We start from the raw sequence: 22,365 nt of genomic DNA, 5'->3' as shown, positions 1-22,365 counted from the left end.
TATACATACATACACACATACACACACACATACAGACATTTTGTAAAAATATATATTTTTTACGTTTTAAAACATTTTAAACATATTCCCAAAGAAAACTGGAAAAAAATTTTTTTCACGAAAACAAAGCTTCCTCTATGAGGAAGCAAAAATTAATGGAATTGTATTTAAAACTTCTATTTTATTTCGCGATCATTATACAAATAATTCATACATGCATAAATGCCTAGATGAATACAGGATATCACGAGACACGGTAGTGTCTCGCGCCAAGTGTAAGCGTACTACATTTACCTTATGCAGCTACTGAGTATTTTATTAATACTAATTTTATTGTGAATTTATTATTATTTATTTTATATCCTTTAGTATTTTAATCGCCTTTTTAATGTATACCTACATGTGCTTGGTTTCCAAATGATGCACCATGGTAGAAATTTTGTTTGCACCTACATATGACTGTTCACAGTCCCCGATCAGACATGTTCACATTAACGATTCTTTTTTGAAATATTCCCAATACCATTTGATGTCTGTTTCACACATTTCTTTTATTTCAGAATTCAATTTGTCGAAATGTTTAGATTTCAAGTGACGAAATATTGTACAAATTGTTCTCTATTTTTGATCTTATTGCATTCTTTTTTGAGCCATCTCCAGGAGTTCTTCGGCTTCGTTGTGAAGCACCTTTGTCTCGACAAGTTCCATACTATTCAGGAAGTTCTTCTCGTCGTTGGCGAGCAAATAGTACTTAAGATCGTGCACGTTTACCTCGCGATTTTCACATTTGGGTGGCAACGACACATCCGGCAGCATCTACTGAATCACCTCTCGCGTCGTCTGGTCGTTGTAATCTTTGTAGGTGTCGATGTCTGGACACTGTTGGCTGTTTCCTAGTATCAGTTTCACCATGTTGCACTGGCCCTTCATCGCCGCCAAGTGGAGGGCCGTCAGGCCCGTGTTATTCGGAATACTTGCGCTGGCACCTGCATTCAGCAGCCGATCGGCGCAGGTCAGGTCATTCTTTTTTACCGCGATGTGCAAGGCAGTTTGCCGTCCCGCTTCGAGATTTGGATTTATCGTTGGTTCCGCTAGCAAAACTTCCAATGTGGCCACGTGTCCGCCTTCGGTAGCAAAGTGAATAGGAGCGTCATTGTACATTTCGGGTATCCTGTTCGGGTTTGCCCCTTCGTGCAGTAAAAGTTTTACAAACTCCGTGGAACCAGATTTACTAGCTATATCGAGTAACGTTTCTTCGGAATCGTTAGGATAGACATAGTTGACATGCAAGACATTTGGTTGTTGTCTGTTGTCCAGAGTGTTTTTGAAAGTGCGAATATCGTTGGATAGCATGGATTTCAGCAGTAATTTGTAAGAAGCTCCTTTGTTAGCTGGGGATAAGTCATAGACGTTCAATAAACGATCCTGCTCTGAATTCTTTTCAAGATCCATTTCAGTATCTACAAACAGAACATTGAAATCTATGATATATTGATACTAATTCGATTATTTGGAGGAAACATTATTACAAATATAAAATATTAAACGATATATTGCTTTGCATAACATTCCTTCTGTAAGGTTTTATTTCAAATATTGATATATTTTTAAGGATATTCGTCCGTTCTTGATAGTAACTATTTCTAACATGTTCTATAGAACATGAAAATATTTTAATGTGATTAGACAGTGTGGTATGTTTTAAAATAATACAATTATTTATGTAATAAGTTCATTCATCATTTGGGTGCTTTGAAGTCTTATTCATAGCTAGCGCCACAATCTTCGATCTCAGCATCATCATTTCGTGCCTCAGCTTCTTCAACTCCATCATTATATTTTCATTATCTGATAATCTTATTCAAGATAATCTGTTAGCTTGCTCCACTATATTAGGACCCATTCTCAAGCTGGGCCAGTATTTATCACGATATTCTTTGCGATAATTACGGACGATAATTGCTTCTTTAAACGATGCTTGTATTCGGATACATCTCGTATCATCGCAGTGAGTCTCTCGTCACTTCGAGTATAATTTGTTGGCTGTTTTTTTTCTATGTTTTCGAGCAGCAACCATATGCTTGAAGATCTCGAATAGAATTGCAAAAATTGTTATGTTCAGTTGTAACAATGTCGGCATAAGTGGGATTTGTGGCTATTGCGTTTGTTACTATTTGAGTAATTGAATCGAAGGCGCAAGTCTCGCGAACTACAATAAAGTAATCGCCGCAACGAGAGCCTTTGAGTAAACTACCGGTTTTTAATAAGGGTATTATAATTCTGTGCAGAGTTGGCATGTGATCCCAATCTGGGCAGTCATTGAGGTAAATTAATTTCCTTTTTTGCTTTTTATCTTTCTCTGATTGCATTGGCAACTCGCCTTTGAATGTTCTATGGTTCAGATCCGCGAATGCTGCTTCGACAGTTGAGGACATGGCTACTTCTTTATCGCAGCAAAAATGAGGATGCATAACAGCTGTCCACAGTGGCAAATAAGAAATCAAATTTTTTAATTTTTTTGCGATTTGTAAAATGGATTGTAATTGTAAAATGGATGAAATTTTGGATTGTAAAATGCATTAGTTACAGAACCTGATGTAGCCTTCGCTGCTATAGTTTCTGCCGACTCGAAAATAGAGTTTGCCCATTCTGTCCATCCAGAATTTTCTGAAACTAAGTCTTTTTCGACAATTTTTTTGACTAGTAAGAATATTCTTATAGTCGCCAGAAGTCATTTTAATTAACTTTCAGTCACCTATTCGATCTCACGCTATGAATACCAGCCTCACCGTACCATAGCCTGGCACCGCGTGAAACAGTCGCGATCGGTAGAAAAACTGTGAATATACATAAAGACAGCCATTCTGCTCAGGCCCTTAATTGCACTAGTGCAGCAATGCAGCGATAACGAACAGTCCAAAGGTAGCCATATAGAAGAAATAATAATAATACCGCGTTCAGAGTACAGATTCGAGGCACCTTATTGGTTCTACCATATTTCGTTGAAACCAATAAAACGAAGGACATTTCTATCCAGACTCTTACTACGGAGAAGTTTTTCCCAGTCCTATCTTAACTTCTTTGCCTTTCTTTCTCTTACCCTTTGCCTATTCATATATCTTTTCCTGCGCTTTTCTTTCTTCCCACGACAGATCGTTTTCTATAAATATCTTGCTACCTTTCAATCTATTTTTCCCTTTCATAATCTTTCTCTTTTCCTCCGCCGTTAAGGAATATAATAAATTAAAGTCTCAATAAATTCATCATGTCGTAACTGGATCGAATTAAATGTATACAAACAGTTATCGTCATCGCGATTTTAAATTGAGAGTAACGAATAATATTTTGCTTCTTACTGAATCGAAAATATCTTATTGGAGAGATATTCCACCTTTGCGGTGGTGATTTTTATTTTATGTTACATCTATACGTAATGACGTCAAAGGACTCACCCGGCGCACGCGAGCATATCTGCCAGTGAAAAGTTGAGCTGCGCCATCTTACCAGACTCAACAAGGTTCTGAACATGACTACGATATTTTTGAGGTACATTAGATCGGGGGAAAAGGGAAGTCGAAAAAGTAGGGGAAAGTCAAGGGTGAAAAACAATACGTTATGTTAGAGAGATAATGTTAGAGAGATGGTGATGATGATTGCTGCCACCATTGCTGGACGTAGTGCTCGACGCATTGAGATTCGAAAAGAGTACGCCTAAATAATCATTCCGTGCACCCCTCATGGCCACGGCGATGCTGCTCACCCCTCGATCCACATCCTCGTCGTTTTCCTGGTGATGTTGCTGCGGATCCTCCAAATGACGATGAGCGGGAGCTAGATAATGTGGTTATATATTGAGTTTAAGTTTTCTGTGTCATTTTGTAAATTTATGGTTTCGTCAGTTTTTTTAATGTAAAACATTTCGGCAATCTCTCTTCTCCGTGTATTTCTTTCGTGGAAAGCACCAAATGTGTAAATAATATCACTTTATAAGAGATTCTATATCCGTAGTCGAAATTACTGACGTGTCAGGAAGTACTTAGCAATCCGCCGTATTGCATAGTTGTATTATTTAAGGATTTTTGGAGATGACCAATGGAAGTCATGATCGTGGGTGGTGCGGTGTTTGCTGACTACTGAGTGATTTGATTCTATCTTTTTGATGTCTTTCAGATGCTCGTTTATGCGAGTTTTGGGGTGTCGCTTGGTTTGTCCGATATAGGAAGCGTATAGTAAGAATATTCTTATAGTCGCCAGAAGTCATTTTAATTAACTTTCAGTCACCTATTCGATCTTACGTATAAGATCTGACTATGAATACCAGCCTCACCGTACCATAGCCTGGCACCGCGTGAAACCCGTGAAACGGTCGCGATCGGTAGAAAAACTGTGAATATACATATTATTAACTAGTCTCGAAGGGTGAAAACTATGTACGAAAATATGTACGAGACGGCGGCGACGGGCAGCCAAGTGAAAATCGCAAACGGGGGAGCAGACACGCGCGTCGTCCCTTTGACGACGATCTCGCGCGGAGGGATGATACTTTGAACTCGCCGACAACTCTTTCGAGACCTTCGTTACGGTTCGCTTCGCGAGTATCTTTGCGTTCGTGTATGCCCAGCAAGAAAAGAGCCCCACCCGGCTATTCTTACCGACCCCTTGCCACGGAAATATTAAACGAAACGGCACTTTTGCCTGCCGTTCATTACCGCAACTCTGTAAACAGGCGCATCCTTTCGGGACGAAAAACGCGGAGCAAGGTGTTGAGAGTCGAGCGAGTTGAATCGAAATAGATATCACCTTAACGTGGACCGCGATCTCATCTCCGACAGGTCAAGTTGACATTCACGTGTTGTCTACCGTACACATAAGACATAGTGACAAGCAGATTTCGGGCCGGTAAGATAGACGAACAGTATAAGTATTCGTCTGTTTCACCTTCGAGTACAGTGAACGATTGCGATAGAATTCATTTGACCCCGAGATAAGAATATTTAATAATTTTGTCTAGACCTAAAAGAGGCGTCGAAAGTTTGTCAATGTTGAATGAGAAGGTAAGAAACTTTGAGAAATATTTTTTAAACGTATCAAGTTGTACGTCCTCAAATTCGGATCACGCTATTGTGATACTATACTTTAAATAATAAGTGTTTGAAATTTCAAACATTTTTTAAATTGACATGTCATACGCGTAAAGTATTTAATTTTCTTCGTTTTAATATTTATAATTCAAACATTTACAATGTACTAATTTTTACAGTCGCGCCCTAACGCGCGCTCTAGCATCGTGACGTGCGATCGAGAACGCCAACTTTAACGCGAAACCGAGCGTTTTCCACAACGTGATTACGCGAGAGCGTTAATCCGTATTGTTTTTTTTCCAGCAGATCGTGCGCGAGCACAGGCGACCGGATCGACGTTTAGAACAGTCCGGACGAGAGACAGAGAGGGACGGGGTGGAAAGAGAGGGAGGGAGGGAAAGAGAGAGAGAGAGAGAGAGAGAGGGAGAACAACGGACAGATTTATTCTGTTGCGAGATGAAAAGAGACAGCGAGAAAAACGGGCGAGAGAGGATCGCATCGCGTTCGAGCTCGTGCGTGTGCGTCGGGCGTTTTTAATGCGTGTTACCCGACGGAACCGCAATCCGCTTTTGCGGCGGATGCCGGTGCTGTCCGCAGCCCGCCGGTTGGCGGTTTCCGGTAACGCGCTTTGGCGTAAACCAGCAGGCACGCCTGATTTCGAAATTGCAAAACATTTTCACACTCTTGTGGTTCCAACGCCACCCGACGGGCCCCTCCGCCCCCCCCCCTTTCTCCCCCCTCATGCCGTTGCGCGCACGGTGCCACCTTCCGCTCCCTTTGCATTTTCCGGGGTTTTTTTTTTCGTTCGTCCACACACGCGTGCACATCGCCGTTTAAAATCACGCGTACTCCTAAAACGCGCTTCGCGCGCCCGAAAAGCGCGCGTCATCGCCGCGCGAGAACGCGCCGCGCGTTTATCGGGCGCCGTTAACGCGAGATAAATGCTCGGGATCTGTGCAGCAAGAACGAAAACACGACTGATATCCCGATATCCAATTCGGGAACTTGCGTTTGAGAAATGCAAAGCGAGCTGTCGTAATTTTCTAAAAATTTCGTCCCTCGCAGCGGTTCTCCGAAGAAACGAATTATTCTGTACGTATCGAGGTGTGCTCAATCTTGGGAATATTCAGTTATAGGTTTATTTTACGAAATAATAATTTAATCGAATGAAAGTAAAGAGCGATTTGAATGTGGTACACGGAGATGATTTTTTTCTTAAAGTTTCTCCTGAAATGCAATTGTGAGACATTGCATTTCAAAGAATGTTTTGAGAGTTCTTTGATATTTTACCACACATTTTACCAGTAATTATATTTACAAGGGACCGTTACAAAGTGTCCCCCTACGATTTGGATGAGCTTCGAATATGTTGTTTTCCAGCTAAAAATAAGAGATACGTATTTTTTTATATGTGCCCATACTCACTTTTAGGGGGTGAAACATCCCTGTAAAAAAAATCGGTTTTTCTCTTTCGATGCGAATATCTCCGAAACTGTAAGAGATAGAAAGTTTCCTTTTTTTTTTAATTAAATGGCTTTAAAAGTACTACAAAACGGCGAAAAAATTTTATATTAGAAGCCCACCTCATAATAGAGGACTTTCCTCTATTATTTTTGACACTAAAACCTTGTCGCGGCTCATAGCCCCTTTTTAATTCATCTGATTACATTAAAGAGTGTTTGACGGCGAGACCGTTGCTAGAACTACCCCGGCAGTTATTCCGGCGCTCGTCGATGCCCCGAGATTTCGCGTTTAATTGTGAAGCGTTTAAACCAGCACCGGCCCGCGGCGACAGGCAACGCCGGAGCAATGCCGGAGTCTGAGTGTGCAGTCATTAAATTATTCCGGAATGTGAGCCCGATGGGTTGTCCCCGATCGGTCCGACTCTGAAACGCGCTCAACGGGAGGATCGGCCGGTACATACATCTGACGCGATCTGCGCAACCCTCTCGCATGCGTTAGACGCTGCCGCCGGTCTTGTTTCGCGCGCGTCTCGGCGATACCCATTTCTTTTATCCCGAGTGACCATGTTCGAGCTAATGAGCTCAAAAGTAAAGCGAGGACGACAGAAGGGCTTAATTTGTTAAACTTTGGCCAACTGATTTCGTCAGTTGAAATGAATATGTAAACCTGTGTCCACGATGCTAGAACTTGGCCCAAGTTTAGAAGATAAATGAAAGAATCATAAATATAGTAAATCAGATAAATGATCTTTCGTTTTCCAGTCAATATCCCAGATAAGGGATATGCGCTACTGAGAAAGATGATAAAAAACAGTAATAAGTGAACTTGATCTTATAAATAACAGGAGCCTCTTGGCTGGATCTTCAGCGCCTGATGGTATTTCTGCGTATTTTTTCAATACAGCAAACTGCGCGCGGATAACTTTCGGTCTTGAAACCACAGTCTGAAGCCGAAGTCAGAATAGTATACCTCAATAAATTGATGATTAATTTAATAACAATGCTAAATAAGCATCAGAAATGAAGTGAAGGATTTATTACGAAAATTATTGCTTCTGCCAGAATTCGAACTTGGACCTTTCTACTATTCGGAGTGGATGTCTTGATAACCGATTCAGCTGCTGAAGCATGTATAAAGATTACCATAAATACCAGCAGTTACATCTCATAAAAATGCAGGTAACAAGAAAAATCGTCTAGATATATTGTGATACTGGCTTAATATTAACTAAGAATATATTTTTAAATACAAAACGTATTTAAAATAAAATGTGACACATAATACAACAATGCACGATTCATCTTGAAATCCTCCAAAATCCTACTAAGTAAGAATCTCTTTAGTTTGTTGTTTCAAATAAGCAGAACAGCCGGAATCATGGGAACCATGGACCACCTTTCTTTTTCCATCACTTTGTTTAACGTTGCACACAGCAGTTATTTATAGTTATTTATTTAATGAAAATTTTTAATTTGAAGTCCCCCCTTAAGTCGAAATGACCGACGTCGCTTCTAGATGTCTAATAGCTAATAGCTCGATCGCAAACATCCCGTCGGGGAACGTCAGCGTCGGTCAGCGGTGCACTTTCGATCGGGCGGATATCTCACCGCGGCACGTGCAGAATCTCGAGGCACCCCCCGCGGGAGGTGGCCGGGTTCCGGGGCTCTCGGAGCCCCGGATACGACGCGAATCAGTGACTCCGAAAAACGATCCTTCAGCGCGCGGGGCGCGGGCGAGCGTGTCGGCAAACAAAATCGGTCGGTGGAACGGCGGCTGCGGCGGGCAGTAGCGCCCAGGTTGCGCTCCTCTCTTCTGCGGCCGATGCGCGCACACGTCGTCCCCGCGGGGCTCGGGCGAAACGCACAAAAACGTCAGCGGCAAGATCCTCGAATGATTTTTCGAGCGCGCAACGAGCCCGCGAGCCGTCCCGCCGTTTGTTCCGCGCCCGTTTTCACTCGGAGCCGAATCGAATCGAATCGAACGTTTCCCCGATAAATAACGTCACATTTTCGGCGTACGCCGGCAAAAAGGCTTTTGCGCACCGCGCTCGCCGGCCGCGCCGGCAACGATGCGGAAAAAGCGCGCGTCAGACACGTTAGATCTGTCCAATTGTTGCCTCCTCCTCCGCCGATGCCTCCCTCGCCGCATTGGAAATCGCGCTCGTTAGTGGTACGCACGATTATCGATATTTCATGGAAAACCATCGGCGGCTAATTACCGATACAAGGGAGAGACTCCCGCCCCCTCCGGCAACGGTCCACTATCGAACGGCAATTATAATCGCGCAATTATAATTAGCGAAATATAACGCGATACCGTTCGACGCGATTTCCATAGTTCGTTCCACGAAATAGCCACAAAGTATCATATTGTTATACTTTGAATCGATTAATTTTATCATTGGGGAATATCGCGTTGCCACGTTTATCATTACAATTGCTTCCCGTCGCTCTATTTAACGTACGTTAGACGTTGGAGGGTCCAAGGGGATGTCGAGGCATTTATCTGCCGTTGTCTCCGTCGAGCTTCTTCTGCTATTAACCGCCACCGTTTAATGTAACATTATCGCGGTTAATTACCGCGGCAGTTGCTCTTTGACTCGATTAATAACAACGAGTGCGCCCAGCCACGTGCTGCGCCGCGTTTCCAAATTTGTTCCACGGGGAGTTTACGGGGTCGCTAACCGGTCCATCGAGCGGAGAGAAGAGAGGACGAAAGAATGAAAAAAAAAGGAGAAGAACCGGGACGCGACGAGGGAAAAGAGTAAGGGAGTGTTCGCGGGAGGGAGACAGAAGAGGGCCGCCGATTCGTACCATTTGGCTCGGCTACGGCGTCGGTTAACGCAGCGGGGTTACCGCGGACGCCTCGACGGACACATTGAGGGCGCCCGCTCGACTTGATAATCGCTTGCCATTCATACACTTTTCATTGGATTGCGATTGAGCATTAAGAAACCGGGAGACCCGGGGGCTACGCCGCGTATTGCGTCGCGCCCGGGCGACGTATTAGCATTAGGAGGCATCATCTCGAGTGTAAACACTGCATGGGCACCGCGGATTTAGTCACAGTCGAGAACCGCGGGGCGTCCCCGATATTATCGTCCCTTTTCACGTTTTTACCTTCGACGGCGTCCCTCCGCTGCACTCCGCCCGGTGCCCGCCTCGTCAACGCACCACGGAGATCCATTGGCCTCCTCGGGAACCGCTCCTTTCTAATTTCAAACGACTCCGATCTAATTTCCTTTATGCGGTAGGAGGTGAATTGTTTAAATAAGAAAACGAGATTCTCGTCAGACTCTCAATATACTTGTTTTCTGTTCCCGCACTGGTGAACTAGTGCAGTAAGCTAGAATGAGAAAAAATACACTTGTCTTACTCTAATTTATTGCACTAGTTCACCAGTGTAGCAACAGGAACAAGCCTAATATCCAGGTGTAAGTAAAACAAATGTCACACGGGATCGTCATTAAGAGACGTATTCACGGTGATTATTTCGCCGTTCACTTCATTATGAAGAATACCAAGGGCGCGTCAAGCTCCAAAAGGGGGAATTTTTCAATAGAATGTAAAGGTTTAAAAAATAGAGATGCAACGAGAGAAAAACATTTTGATTTAGCAGTTAGGTCACATTATTATATGATATTCCTCAATAATCTTATACAAATAGGTTCAGATTTACTTTAGGTGACATCGACATATAAAATTCATTCTGAAATAAATAAAATGAGCGAAGCAAAATGAAAATTTCCGCAACGTTCTCGCGTTGCAAGAAGCGCGAAATAAAATGCACGCACAAAAGGGGTCCAAGTGAGTCACAAGTCGCGCATCAGCTTTTCACGGGCAATCTGCGCGTTAACTCGCCCGACGGATCTCGTTCTATGCACATCCCTACAGCGAGATCGACCCGAAGACATCGACGAAAGAAATATCTGAGGGAGAGACTCCACCGGATCCGCGCTGCTGACACAAGAAAGTTTCGTCTCCGAGGGGCGAGACGTGGAGAAGAAAGCGGTTTGTCGTTGGCCTTAACCGCGAGGATCCACGGTTAAAGCCCACGAGCGGCGGACGTCGTCCATGATCCCCTTTATCCAATCCGTGAGGATCCGCGGGGCGTTAAATCCCTCACGGGGAAGCTCCGTAACTGAGCTCTCGCGTTCGCGCGCGCTAAGTCGGTCAGCTCGGTCCAGCCGAGCGGGAGGATCACAATACCCGGCGCCGACCGCGGCCGGGCACATCCGTCCCCGGCTCGCGCCTCCTCCCCGTGAAAATTAGTTGCGCGAGAAATCCATGCTAATGTCGGCTAATCGGCCGTAATCAGCCGTGAGAGCCGACGGCTGTCACGAGTCGACGTGCTGCGGAAGATCGCGACGAGAGGGAGAGATCCTTTCTCCGGCCGCGTCAGCGATTCGATCGTGACGAATTGGCGCGCGGGCTTGTATTGAGAGCGATCGCGTTTCCACAGCCTATTTTCGTGCGGACTGACAGATCGAGAGAGAGATGTAAGTAGATCTTCCAAGATATTTCTAAAGCGCCTTACAGCTCTATCGGTCCGACTCGAATTAACGAGCCAGGGTGGATCTTGTAACATCTGGGGAATAGCCGGTTCGTTATTGACTCGATTCGCGCGATTGACTCGCAGTGTCATCCCTGTTTAAAATAATAGATAGAATACGATCAGATGACTTGCAATTAATTACGGCTAGAAAATTTCTATGTAGATGCAATTAGAATGTTCATTAACTGGATTGTACATACATACTTTCGTTATGACGTTTCTATAACTTAGGGGTGAACAAGAGGCTGAGGAACGACCGAGCGAGTCTACGACTCAAGAAGTCTATAGCCCTCACGTGGATCGTGTCACTTACAAACCAGTGTCGTACGTTCGTCCTTCTCAAACTATTCGTTTAATTTTGTTATTCATTAACACATACCAGATCTAATTCGCTTGTCACTCCGATAATACCAAAATGAAATTTTCACCATTAGATCTACATCTTAAAATACTACATAATGTAATTAAATTATATAAAATTCTCGTGCGTTTGCCACTTCAGACTAGTATTTCAATATTAATTATATTTATAGAATTACGAATATTACTTTCCGCGAGTTTTATGCATCTTTTGAGCATCATTAACATCGAACACGTTAACCTAAATAATTCGTTGACTAAAGTTTAATCGTCAAGTCGTTTTTCCTAAAAGAGAGAAAATATTAAAAGTTTGTTAAAAATAGATTGTTTACATTTTAAGTTATATAAAATGGGTTTTAATATATTGTCGGTTTTTAAGTGTTTAAAAAATAAGGTTTCATAAAGTTCGCTCGTGAGTTGAAGCTAATAATCAAGAAACAATTTAAAAAGTTTCAAATTTTTATTCTATTTGTCACCTGGCCTCTACTTGTAGACACGATTTGAAATACACAAAGAAAAAGAGGATAAATCAATGCAAGGGACTTGAAGTTGTGGCGCCAAATAGCCTTAAAACTTTCAAAGTGCTCTCCTGTAAAATCACTTGATCTTTATGTACGTACCTTTTTCTCGAGAGAAGTACTGATCTTCATAATTTTTTTCTCAGTCTATTTCTCTTGGGAAAGAAATGACGATGGTTTGATCACCCAGTTTTATAAAATTAATATAACAAAACTTGTGAGGCCAAAAGGATTTGACGTCTTCAAATCGCATTTCAACTCAGGGGGAATTTATTTAGGAAAAAAGTAATCAATCTAAATGTAATCAATCGTACGAGAAAAGAAATAAAAAGATTATTCGAATATATCGATCTGCCGGGACAAAGAAATGCAAACAAATAGAAAACAAAAAGGAATAAGAATAGAATAGTTTTCACTCTACAATTTTGCAATTACATCCCTTCCTCCTTAATCCTTCCGTCGCTCTAGCTATTATTTCGCATCCACTCGTATTATTTACGGGATTCTTTTCTTCTTTTCCAGAGACTTTGGCTCTCTCGCAAACTTGATAAAAAGCGCGGCCGGAACGGGTCTCTTCGCCATGCCAAACGCGTTCGCTTGCGTCGGGCTCTTCATCGGGATTGTCGGTACAGTGTTTATGGGACTGCTGATAACCGGATCCCTTCAGTTACTCGTTAGAATTCATCATATCATGTGCATTCGTCTGAGAAAACCCATCCTGGTATATGACGAGGTGGTAGTCGCCACTTTAACCACGGATGTGCGAAGACCGTGGCTCTCTGCGCGCGCTGCAACGTTCGTAATTTCAGTAATCGCGTTATTTCACGCTGGGTACCTTCATAGCGCGACAAAATGCGTATTGTACGATACCAATGCGACACTAAAACACGACGATCGTAGACACATAATTATTGTCATGGAAATACACTATAGTATTTTACGGTATTTTACCACTGTGAGATGAATACAATACGCTAATTAGAAGTGTATTAGAGCGAGGCAGAGCGGTTTAAGCTTCCATTTGTTTATAGACTCATTGTCGACGTGACGATGTTAGCGTGTTACATCGGGATCGGTTCGGTTTACGTCGTGTTCATTTCCGGCACGATCCAAGAGTGCATAGACAGCGACAAGATCATCGGTCAGAGCTACTACGCGCTCATGATATTTCCACTTCTTTTTGTAATGAACACGGCGAAGAATCTGGCGGACATCGCGCCGATTTCCATCGTCGGCAACTTTTTGATCTTTGCCGCTGCGCTCATTGGAATCGTGTACGCCTTGAAAGACGGAATCGGCGATAAGTGGCTCACGATCGGGCCGAACGTAGACATGTATCCCAAGTTTATCGGGATGGTCTTCTTCAGTATGTGTTCGCCGGGAGTGGTGGGTATTCGATCTGTAAAAGAAAAAATCAAATTTGTCCCCACTTTCTGTAACTGATTTATTTGAATTCTATTTAATCATAAATCCACACGGTTTTGTTCTCAGTAATGACATGCACTCGACAATGACGCGTTGAATTACGTCGGCTGCATCTTTCAGGTGTTAGCAATAGAGCACAGTATGAAAAAACCCTGGAATTACGTCAAACTGTGCGGAATACTGAACTGGGGCATGGCATTTTTGGTCTTGATACACATCTTCGTCGGGACTATTGGTTACTTGAAGTGGGGACCCGATGCGCTTGGCAATTTTATCCGTAATCACGAGACGCACGACGGGTAATATTCCATCAATTGCTATACTACAAAATTGTACTAGCAAATACCCAATCTTTATCTCATATTTCCATCACACGATACCTTAACTTGAACAGAGTGCCGTTTACGTAGACTTTGACAGAATTTTTGTGGCTAAAGCATAGAAATTAGAAAACATACAAACGTCGAGGAAGAAAGATCCGTAATATTTGCTTAAGGTCCGTGTCCACGATGCTAGAACCTAGTCCAAGTTCTAGTTCCGAGAACTTGGACTAGGTTCTAGCATCGTGGACACAGGCCTTTACTCTTGAAATACTTCTTGTACTAATACGCGTCTCAAGTTTCATCTGCCATTTAGACCAACGATAGCGGCACTGATAATGCAGGCGCTGGCGATATACTTCACGTACGGATTGCAATGTTACATGCCCATCAGGATTCTCAAGGACAGCTACGCCGAACCTGCCATCGAACGCGGCACCTGTAAAGGAACACCGTTTCTCTGGGACCTGATAATCCGCTCCGGCATCACCATCGTTACATGTAAACGAAAATTTCTCTTTAAACCTCTTTCGCGCATTGTTCCGCTCTCTCTCTCTCTCTCGTTACCTTCAAGGTAAACTCGGCCAAGCTCGATGGACCGCGGCGGATTGAATCCCGTCTCCCTCCCTTTATCCCGGGGCGACCAACTTGGTGGAATCGATCAATCCTTCCGATTACAGTCCGCTTTGGACCCAGATATTACTAAAGTTCAGGAATCCACTTTCGCGGAATTCGATGTAGATGCTCAATTTTGTCGAAGTCCCGTTTAGACCGGATCGCTCCAGAGTTACTACAACGTTGCTGGCTGCGTTATTTGCTTTAATTTGCTCTAATTACGCTAATCGATAGGCGTATCGTTAGCCGGCGAACGGAAATTTTCCGAGATGAAGCGGGAACCCTGTATTTTGCAGGCATTCTGGCAGCGGTGATCCCGAAGCTCGATCTCTTTACCGGTCTGGTCGGCGCTGTATGCATATCTACGTTGGCCACGTTGATCCCGGTTACCTTGTACATCCTCGTACATCACGAGAATTTCGGAAAGTTCAAATGGAGACTGATTATGGGCGTCTTCATGTTTTCCATCGCCTTTATCGCAGCCGTGTGTGCCGTAGCGACTAATCTCATCTTAATCGTGAGATACTTCCAATATGGGTACGGATTATTAAACGATAATAATATTAAAGAAATTAAAATGCGGGAATATTAATCCAAATCGTAGTGACGGCTCTCAATAAGACCGACAGTAAGGTAGAGAGAAAGGGCCAGTGCGAGCCAACCGTAGAAATTATCCAATGTGGAACTTTTTTTAATCGCTTTATTAATTAATATCCAAACGCGTCGACCCATTTTCGGGTCATCCTCAGTGAGGCTAGGGCCAAAAATGATACTTGGTGTTACAAAAACTTAACAATGTTAAAATTTAGATTACGAATAGGGACAATAAATGTAATACCTAAATAGGAACAGAATGTACGCCGCTTAAATGAAATACTGTCATCGAGAGTTATCCTCTGACAAGTTCAAACAGTTGTTTAAATGGTGACTGCCATAAAGAGAGTAAGCGAGAATATTAATAACTTGTAAGAGCTTATAATTAGAACAGTATTCGCAATCAAAGGCGTATTTACAATCGTTTTAATATTTTAAACGTTTTTCCAAATCAAGTGAAAATGTGTCGAAAAATAATCTAAGGCGAATTTCTTTTTCTTCTGCGTTTACTTGTCTCAACTGTAACAAGAAATGAAGTATTACATGTCATAATTTGATGAGTAATTATAAAATCTTCGGCGTCTAGAATTACTGCATCTCTTCCGTTTGTCGAGTAACGCTTTCAAGCTCGTCTGGAATCTTGACCATGAATACGGTCGGAATATATTCGCATTTGTGTCAATACAAAGAACGGCGAGATGACAAACTTTTTTATTCTTTTCAGGGATTGAAGCCGGAGCGAGGACGCGGTGTTATCTTAATCTAGTCTCTGTTCGTAGTCCGCAGCCCGGTAAAAATACCGTCGGCACGCCTCGTAGCGTTTTCCATTTTTGTCTTCGAGTGCGGCTCTAAAGCCGCCACCGTTTACGCGCGATTCAGCCTAATCACGGCAGCTGCGGTGGCGGCGGTGGCGGCGGTGGCGACGGCGACTGCGACGGCGGCGGCGAGGCGGCTGGAAAAACCGCGAAAAAGGCGTGAAGCTCGTGAGGGACAAAAAGCGAAAAGAGCCAGAAAAAAGGAGAGAGAAAAGAGGGAATACGGCGAGAGAAGCGCGCGACGTATAATCGCGTCAGATCACCGAGGCGTCAATGGCTGCTGCTGCTGCTGCTGCTGCTGCTGGGCTTATCACGCACACACACGTGGGGCGGATGATGACAGAGAGAGAGAAAGAGAGAGGAAGAAAGAGGTAGAGACACGTGGAAACTGGCAGACGCGTATCGACACGGCGAATCTACGGCCGTGTGGGTGCACGCGAAGGCCAGGGGGACGACGTTGCGCAAACGGCGAAAGAGAGAAAGAGAGAGAGGAAAGGAGGACAAGGGCACTCTCTCTCTCCCTCTAGCTCTAGAGGAAAAGGAACCAAAGCAGAGGCGGCGACGGTGGTGGCGGCGGCGACGGCGGCGGCGACGGCGCGAAGAGAGAGCCTCAGCGGGACACGGAAGGGTGCTTTCATCACATAGAGGACACAACCCCTTTTAGTGGCCACCGCTTCCCCGCCGCCACTCTCCCCCACGTCCTAACCCACCGTGTCCCCCGTCGCTCTTCGGGGGCCGTCCTCTCTTTCTCTCTCAGATTCGCCCTTACAGACTCCCTATGCCTGGCCGCTCATCCGTTTGCCAGTTCAAGGTGGCTGCGTTCATTACCGGAGGATACACCGGGTGTGGTATGGGACTCCACCGAACCCGTCGCCGCGCCTCCCTCGCCGTGTCTCCCTCGCCGGCCAGTCCCCGGGAGAAACGTTCTGTTTAATAATTATATCGATGAGTCGCCAAGAATGCCGCGCCGCTCAGGGGTATTGAACGAAATCGCGAAAGCGCCGACCGCGAATGCTAAATTCACCGGGAAAATTGTAAGTATCTGAAAGAATTATTCTAGCACTTGTTAGCCTGCGACACGCTTAAAAATATATTGTACAAATATCGATTATCTTATACCGTAAATTATGCACGTGCTTAAAATAATATTCAAGATCGACTTTCTTTTTACTTGTGCGATATGCAAAATAAATTAGAAAAATACCGTGTGACATTTTTATTAGAAATTAACTTTTAAAATTGCGACGACGTAGGATACTAATTGCAAGATACGTTGGATTCGATAATAATTAATAAATAATGAAAGTGACAGCTATACACCGAATAATAAATATTTTTATTCCATGAGAATTAGATAATACTAAGCTTCAAACATTAAAAATTCGCTTCCAGTACAATCATTTGACATTCTCTCTCCAGGAAGAATCGATCCGTGAAAGAATATAAAATATCGTCGGTCATTTAGCAACATACAGATTTGCGTGAATTGTTACACCTGTTGAAACATGCAAAAGCAATCGCGAGAGTGGAAGTACCGGGGCGAAATTGAACGAACACGTGCGTGTCCCTTTCATAAGTAAGTAACGACCGACCAACCGAGAGATTGTTACTGAGATTTTTCTTTCTAATTGGAACGAAACGAAGTCCCCGCGCGGAATTGCAGAGATTAACCGACCGCACGAGCGCACGTGCACTTAAACAGCCGCTAATTGCTAAACCGAGAGAGGCGGAATAGCCGTTGAGCGCCTCATTCCAAGTTTCCCCGTTTTGCTAGCGGGGAAAGTATATTTTTTACAAAAGCAGATAATTATTAACCCCCTCATTATCAGGGAGGATGCTGGAAGCATACATATTCTGATATTAAAAGACTGATATTAAAACTTTATCTTGCTGTGAAAAAACGCATGCAAAAAGGTGACATAGTTGTACGAGAATCTGTCCATTGCAATATACGTATAATAAGCTCTTTCTGCAAGCTAATGATAGGTAAAGAAAAATTTAACACTCTGAGAATTTTGTTCAGTAAAAGTCCCAAAAACGTCCTCTTTAGTTGTCAGTTCTTGAAAAGAACGTATAATGAATAGAAAAAAAAATGTGAATAAGGCTCCTATATAAATAACTTAAATTACGGATAGCAATGTTGGTCGTTGTTAAAAAGAAAACATATAGGCATTGTGAGCCAACACCCAGTTGAAAGTGGTGAAAAGTTATGTATAATAATGTTATACATGTATAAATGTGTTAGTAGTAGAGAAACGTACAATTGTATTGCGACGTTGTGTGATTTCTAACATTAAAAATTGGTCGATACCAATATTATACGTCATTTTTCACCACTTTCAACTGGGTGTTGGCTCACATTGCCTTATATATTTTCTTCAACATCTCAACGACCAATATTGTTGTCCGTAATTTAAGAACGTGATGCTTATTGTACAAAATTGTATATTTCGAATATACAATGGTACATTCCGAGATATCAAAGTTTACAATCTCAAAATAGTCTTGGGAAATTTTAATATCGACTGACATGAGACCTTCAGAATATTTTATTTATTTTTACTTATATTTATAATAAAACATTATTTCTAGTATTCGCATGCATTCGTCATTACGCATAACAAATACATAGCCCAGTACCTGCGCGTCTTCGAAAACGTGCGTCTCCACATTCCGCGAATATTCCGCGCGGCGCCGTCGACGTTGGGCAAGTTCGCGATACTTGGCAGGAACTAATACGACGAGTAGAAGGAAGCCGCGTAGGAAGCGAAACGATCGAAGGAGACGGATGGTAAGACAGGATAAGCAGATATTAACCGAGTTTACGGTGGCGAGGTGGTGGAGAGCGGCGGCGAGGGGGGTGGAAAAGGGACACCGCGTAGCAACCAGAAGGGGTTTGCTCGCGACTTTCCTTTCGCCGGTTCCCTCCACACTCTCGTGCTGCGAGGCTAAGACGGAGAAGAGGAACGAGCGCCTTAGCCGCCTCCGCCGCTTCTCGCCGTCGGAAACGGAGAACCGGGCTTCCCTTATCTCGAGTCTGCAAGACTGCCTCCGGTAATACCGTGCGCCGCTGGAAACCCTTACGACGAGAACCCCGTGAAATATCGCTAAACGGCTTGGTACCCCTTTCCCACCCCGCCTCCGCCACTTCGATCCTCCACGAACGACGATCATCCACTCCCGCCTTTTCGAACACTTGCCGCCGACGACCATCCCTCCGCACGTGCACCGGCCGTAACTCCCTCCCCCTGAACGGAACGATATCCACTCTCGCCGGCGAGATAACGCATATTGCGCCGATGACAATGGACGTCGCGCGATCTGTCAGCTACCGATGCTAGACTACCCTTGTTCAGCGACAGGCGAACGTAATGCATTGGTATTCGCAATTGGTGATTTCGCAAATATTGCAAGTTTTTTAAAGACTCCGGCCGGTATTCGTGGTCAAATCTTGTATTCAAGACCGTCTTCAGATCATCTCTAGATATTGTATAGCCAATGAAATGTTCCATACAGCATCTTTAGATAAAATCGAGGCTGTCTTGTATATAAGATCTGACTACGAATACCGGCCTCCGTTTTCATTTCTTTTATACTTTAAGACCTAAACTGCTGGAATTTAATAATTGATTTGCCCCCACAACATAATAATTGATTCCACGCTGTACAATTTGCAACCAGTGCTAATTACCCATGACTCCGCAGCGATATGCTGTGAAAGCGTTTTTCTTCATTTCGTAACTTCTTAAAATTCTTAACTCTTCAGCGCGATAGTGATCGATTATCTACCCTCGCGAATCCCAAGATCGTCGGAATTTAGACTTAGACGCCGACACGGGCGTCTTCGCGTGGGACACGAGGACGGGTAACAAGAAAACGCCGAGGAAACGAACGAGCGCGCTTCATTATACGCGACGCCGACACGCTTCGTTTGTCCCCGGAAGTTGTGCCTCGGGAGGGGTGACGTCAACACGGGGCCCGTGGAGAGGGGGGCTGAGCTGCGAGGGGGGTGGCAGAACAGAAGGGAGAGTGAGGTGTAAATGGGAGGCCGGGGCGGAGGGGACGGCTTGAATTAATACAATCACGCGGGGGTGGCTCACCACTCGCAGTCCGTGGCAAAGAGGGTGAGAAGCAACGAGAGATAACCACCCCTTTGCTTGTCATCGAAATTATACGCTGCCAACACTCGACCTCGTTTACCGTGCCGACTTTCTCCCCTCCCCTTCTTGCTCCGTCTTGCCCTGTCTTGCCCTCGCTAGATATATATTCCAAATGTTCGGCAGCCAAGAATATCAATTATGTATCAAGATGTAGAATTTAGTTTTGAATTTAGGGGCCAAGCGCGTCGGTGACAAACTACACGTCCAGCAAACGATTAGTAAAGCTTTCGTTGTGATAATAAATCGTTTCCTTTAAGATTCAAATTTTCTGGGTCTTAGGACCGGTTTCACAAACGTCGGTCAACTGTTAAATCAGAGTTCGCGATCGACTCCCTGTCTTTTTCTATCTTATTATCTAAGGAGGGACAGAGAATCAATTAGCCGTCGGTTAGCAGTTAACCGACGTTTGTGAAACTGGCTCTTAATCATCTAAGAGACAACTTTTTTAATTACAAAGATTTTATTAAATATAAGAATTTAATGAATTAATGAATTTGAAAAGATACAGTTTTTTTTTCTCACCTAAGCTCACATGAAACTTGATGTCGACGATAAGTTTGCATTAAATTGAAACATAGCAAATATAGAAAACGCAAACTTTCAATTTTCAAACCTAATTAGATCAGAAAATTCGTAGGATTATGTCATCCAAGAAGACGTTCAGTTCTTCAAGTTTCTCAACAACATAACACACGTTTGGTTAAGGTCTTCAGGACCGTAGCTCATTACTGTCCGGGGAGAATCATGTAGTTTGGCGTACATCATCGAGGCATCAAAAATGATCGCGCTCATCTTGCGGAAACGGAGCGAGTACGAAAGAAACATTTCATTCCCCGTGGGAGAGCGCGCGGAATCGGGTTACGGGGGTTTTTAATAAAATCAGGCGCCCGCCGAGGCGTGTCAAATGGAAATATGCACGTTCGGCCGAGAGATTTTGCGGGCGGGGTGAGGCCTGCTCCGTTTGTAAAACGGGGGTGCGACTCGATAACGATGGAATTCATCCATCCATCCATCCATCCATCCATCCCGCCGCGCGGAGGTGGGCAGGCTACGGCGCGGAGAGAGCGCGACGGGAAGACATTTTTTTTTCTTCCTTCATTTCCTTCCGCTTCCCTGGACCTGTATCGTAATCAAGAAGACACGGAGCGAATTAGCAATTCGGTTTCGCGCGAGATTTGCCGGGCGTGAACTGTCCGGGGAGAATTTTCCGCGGGAGCACCGGTGCACCCATCTTGCATAGGCATTCAATGAAAATTCCGAAATATTTTATTACATATCCAAAACTGTGTTGTGGCCCTTGTGTTTTCACGGTATCCTTCAACATTTGTTGGCACCAACACGGAAAGAAAAATGCAAGGTTGGGAAAGTTACTTAATAAAAGTATCTAGTTACGTCGTACGTATGTAGCCACGATACAATAAAGTCTGCTAAAGAATATATAAAGAGTGTTTCTTTTCGAATAGATTAGCATATTTTCTATTTGCAAAGTAAGCATTTATATTTTGTGCTATTCAGCAGACGCGCGACGTCTTACATCACCGGAAAAATATGGTCTATACCGAGAGAGAAATGATTCCAGCTTTAATTTAGAAATGTAATCATTTTGAGAAAAAAAATTTTTATGTTCCTGCTTCGTTTAACTGCGTTTCTTATAATAAAAGAAAATATATCTACTTTTTAAACCTAAACTCTATCGAGAGCTTCACGTCGATACGAGGCTGGTGTTATCGTCGCAACGGGTGTCGCTGTTGGATAAAGGTTAAAAAGCTTTCTCACTTCGAAAGTATCACCCTTCCGATTCTGCGGCGGGGTTCGTCGTGCGTCGAACTGTGTCACGGTGAAACCGTGCGGAGTACATGGCGCGAAGTCGATAAACGTGACAAATGCGAGATACAACCGGGACGACCGGCGGTGCCGAAGGAGGCGTCGAAGTTTGCGCCGCGAACACTTATGGGACGCCGTTCGTTTTATGGGGCTTCTTATCGGCCCGCTGCCAGACCATAAACGCATTTTCGATGTACACAAGGCAACGCGTTTACGTGTAAGCCATGTTCTTTTTTTCCCCCCTCTTTTTCCCCGCGGAGTACCTTGACGGAGTGAATACGCGGACTACGTTTGCGCGTGTTACGAACGCATCGTGAAAAAGCAACGTAAACCGCGATGGAAGATTAAATTGATATAGAATTGATGAATTTGTAAAGTAAAAAAAAGTGTTTTAATACTACGAGACTTACCGAGTGGCGAAAATTTTGGGCTCGTTTTCTATTGCTGCACTGATGAACCAGTGCAGTAAGCTAGAATAAAAATATATACTTGTCATACTCAAATTTATTGCACTAGTTTACCAGTGCACAACAAAACAAGCCTATTATAATATCTGCCGTCGTACAAAGGATTCCTTTTTTCCCTCTTGTAAAATAATCCCGTGGTAAATGTTTATTTGCCACGTTGTTCTAAAA

The 22,365-nt window shown here is 43.7% G+C and overlaps 2 protein-coding genes across 2 annotated transcripts; one reads left to right on the top strand and one right to left on the bottom strand.

The window, feature by feature from the left end:
* Window positions 1-816: 816 nt before the first annotated feature.
* Window positions 817-2,435, bottom strand: LOC105559385 (delta-latroinsectotoxin-Lt1a-like). Its single transcript, XM_012007621.1, has 2 exons — window positions 2,075-2,435; window positions 817-1,460 (listed from the first exon to the last, which is right to left on the bottom strand). Exons 1-2 carry the CDS (start codon window positions 2,433-2,435, stop codon window positions 817-819), a joined length of 1,005 nt encoding a protein of 334 aa, XP_011863011.1.
* Window positions 2,436-12,819: 10,384 nt separating this feature from the next.
* On the top strand, window positions 12,820-15,150 carry LOC105559381 (proton-coupled amino acid transporter 1-like). Its single transcript, XM_012007618.1, has 4 exons — window positions 12,820-13,363; window positions 13,523-13,701; window positions 14,039-14,223; window positions 14,634-15,150. Exons 1-4 carry the CDS (start codon window positions 13,028-13,030, stop codon window positions 14,927-14,929), a joined length of 996 nt encoding a protein of 331 aa, XP_011863008.1. The 5' UTR covers window positions 12,820-13,027; the 3' UTR covers window positions 14,930-15,150.
* The last annotated feature ends 7,215 nt before the right edge of the window (window positions 15,151-22,365 follow it).

This window comes from Vollenhovia emeryi, unplaced genomic scaffold (genome assembly GCF_000949405.1).
Source record: "Vollenhovia emeryi isolate VEMERY1.0 unplaced genomic scaffold, V.emery_V1.0 DF939277.1, whole genome shotgun sequence".
Classification (NCBI taxonomy): Eukaryota; Metazoa; Arthropoda; class Insecta; order Hymenoptera; family Formicidae; genus Vollenhovia; species Vollenhovia emeryi.
This window is presented reverse-complemented; position numbering and strand designations above follow the sequence as displayed.

Bases quoted from the DNA above. Each gene is read 5' to 3' on its own strand.
- LOC105559385 (XM_012007621.1), bottom strand. From the start codon at position 2,435: ATGTCCTCAACTGTCGAAGCAGCATTCGCGGATCTGAACCATAGAACA. The intron at 1,461-2,074 runs GTTGCTGCTCGA...TTCTGTTTGTAG, and splicing joins TCGAGATCTTCAAGCATATG to ATACTGAAATGGATCTTGAA.
- LOC105559381 (XM_012007618.1), top strand. From the start codon at position 13,028: ATGTTAGCGTGTTACATCGGGATCGGTTCGGTTTACGTCGTGTTCATT. The intron at 13,702-14,038 runs GTAATATTCCAT...TCTGCCATTTAG, and splicing joins AATCACGAGACGCACGACGG to ACCAACGATAGCGGCACTGA. The intron at 14,224-14,633 runs GTAAACGAAAAT...TGTATTTTGCAG, and splicing joins CGGCATCACCATCGTTACAT to GCATTCTGGCAGCGGTGATC.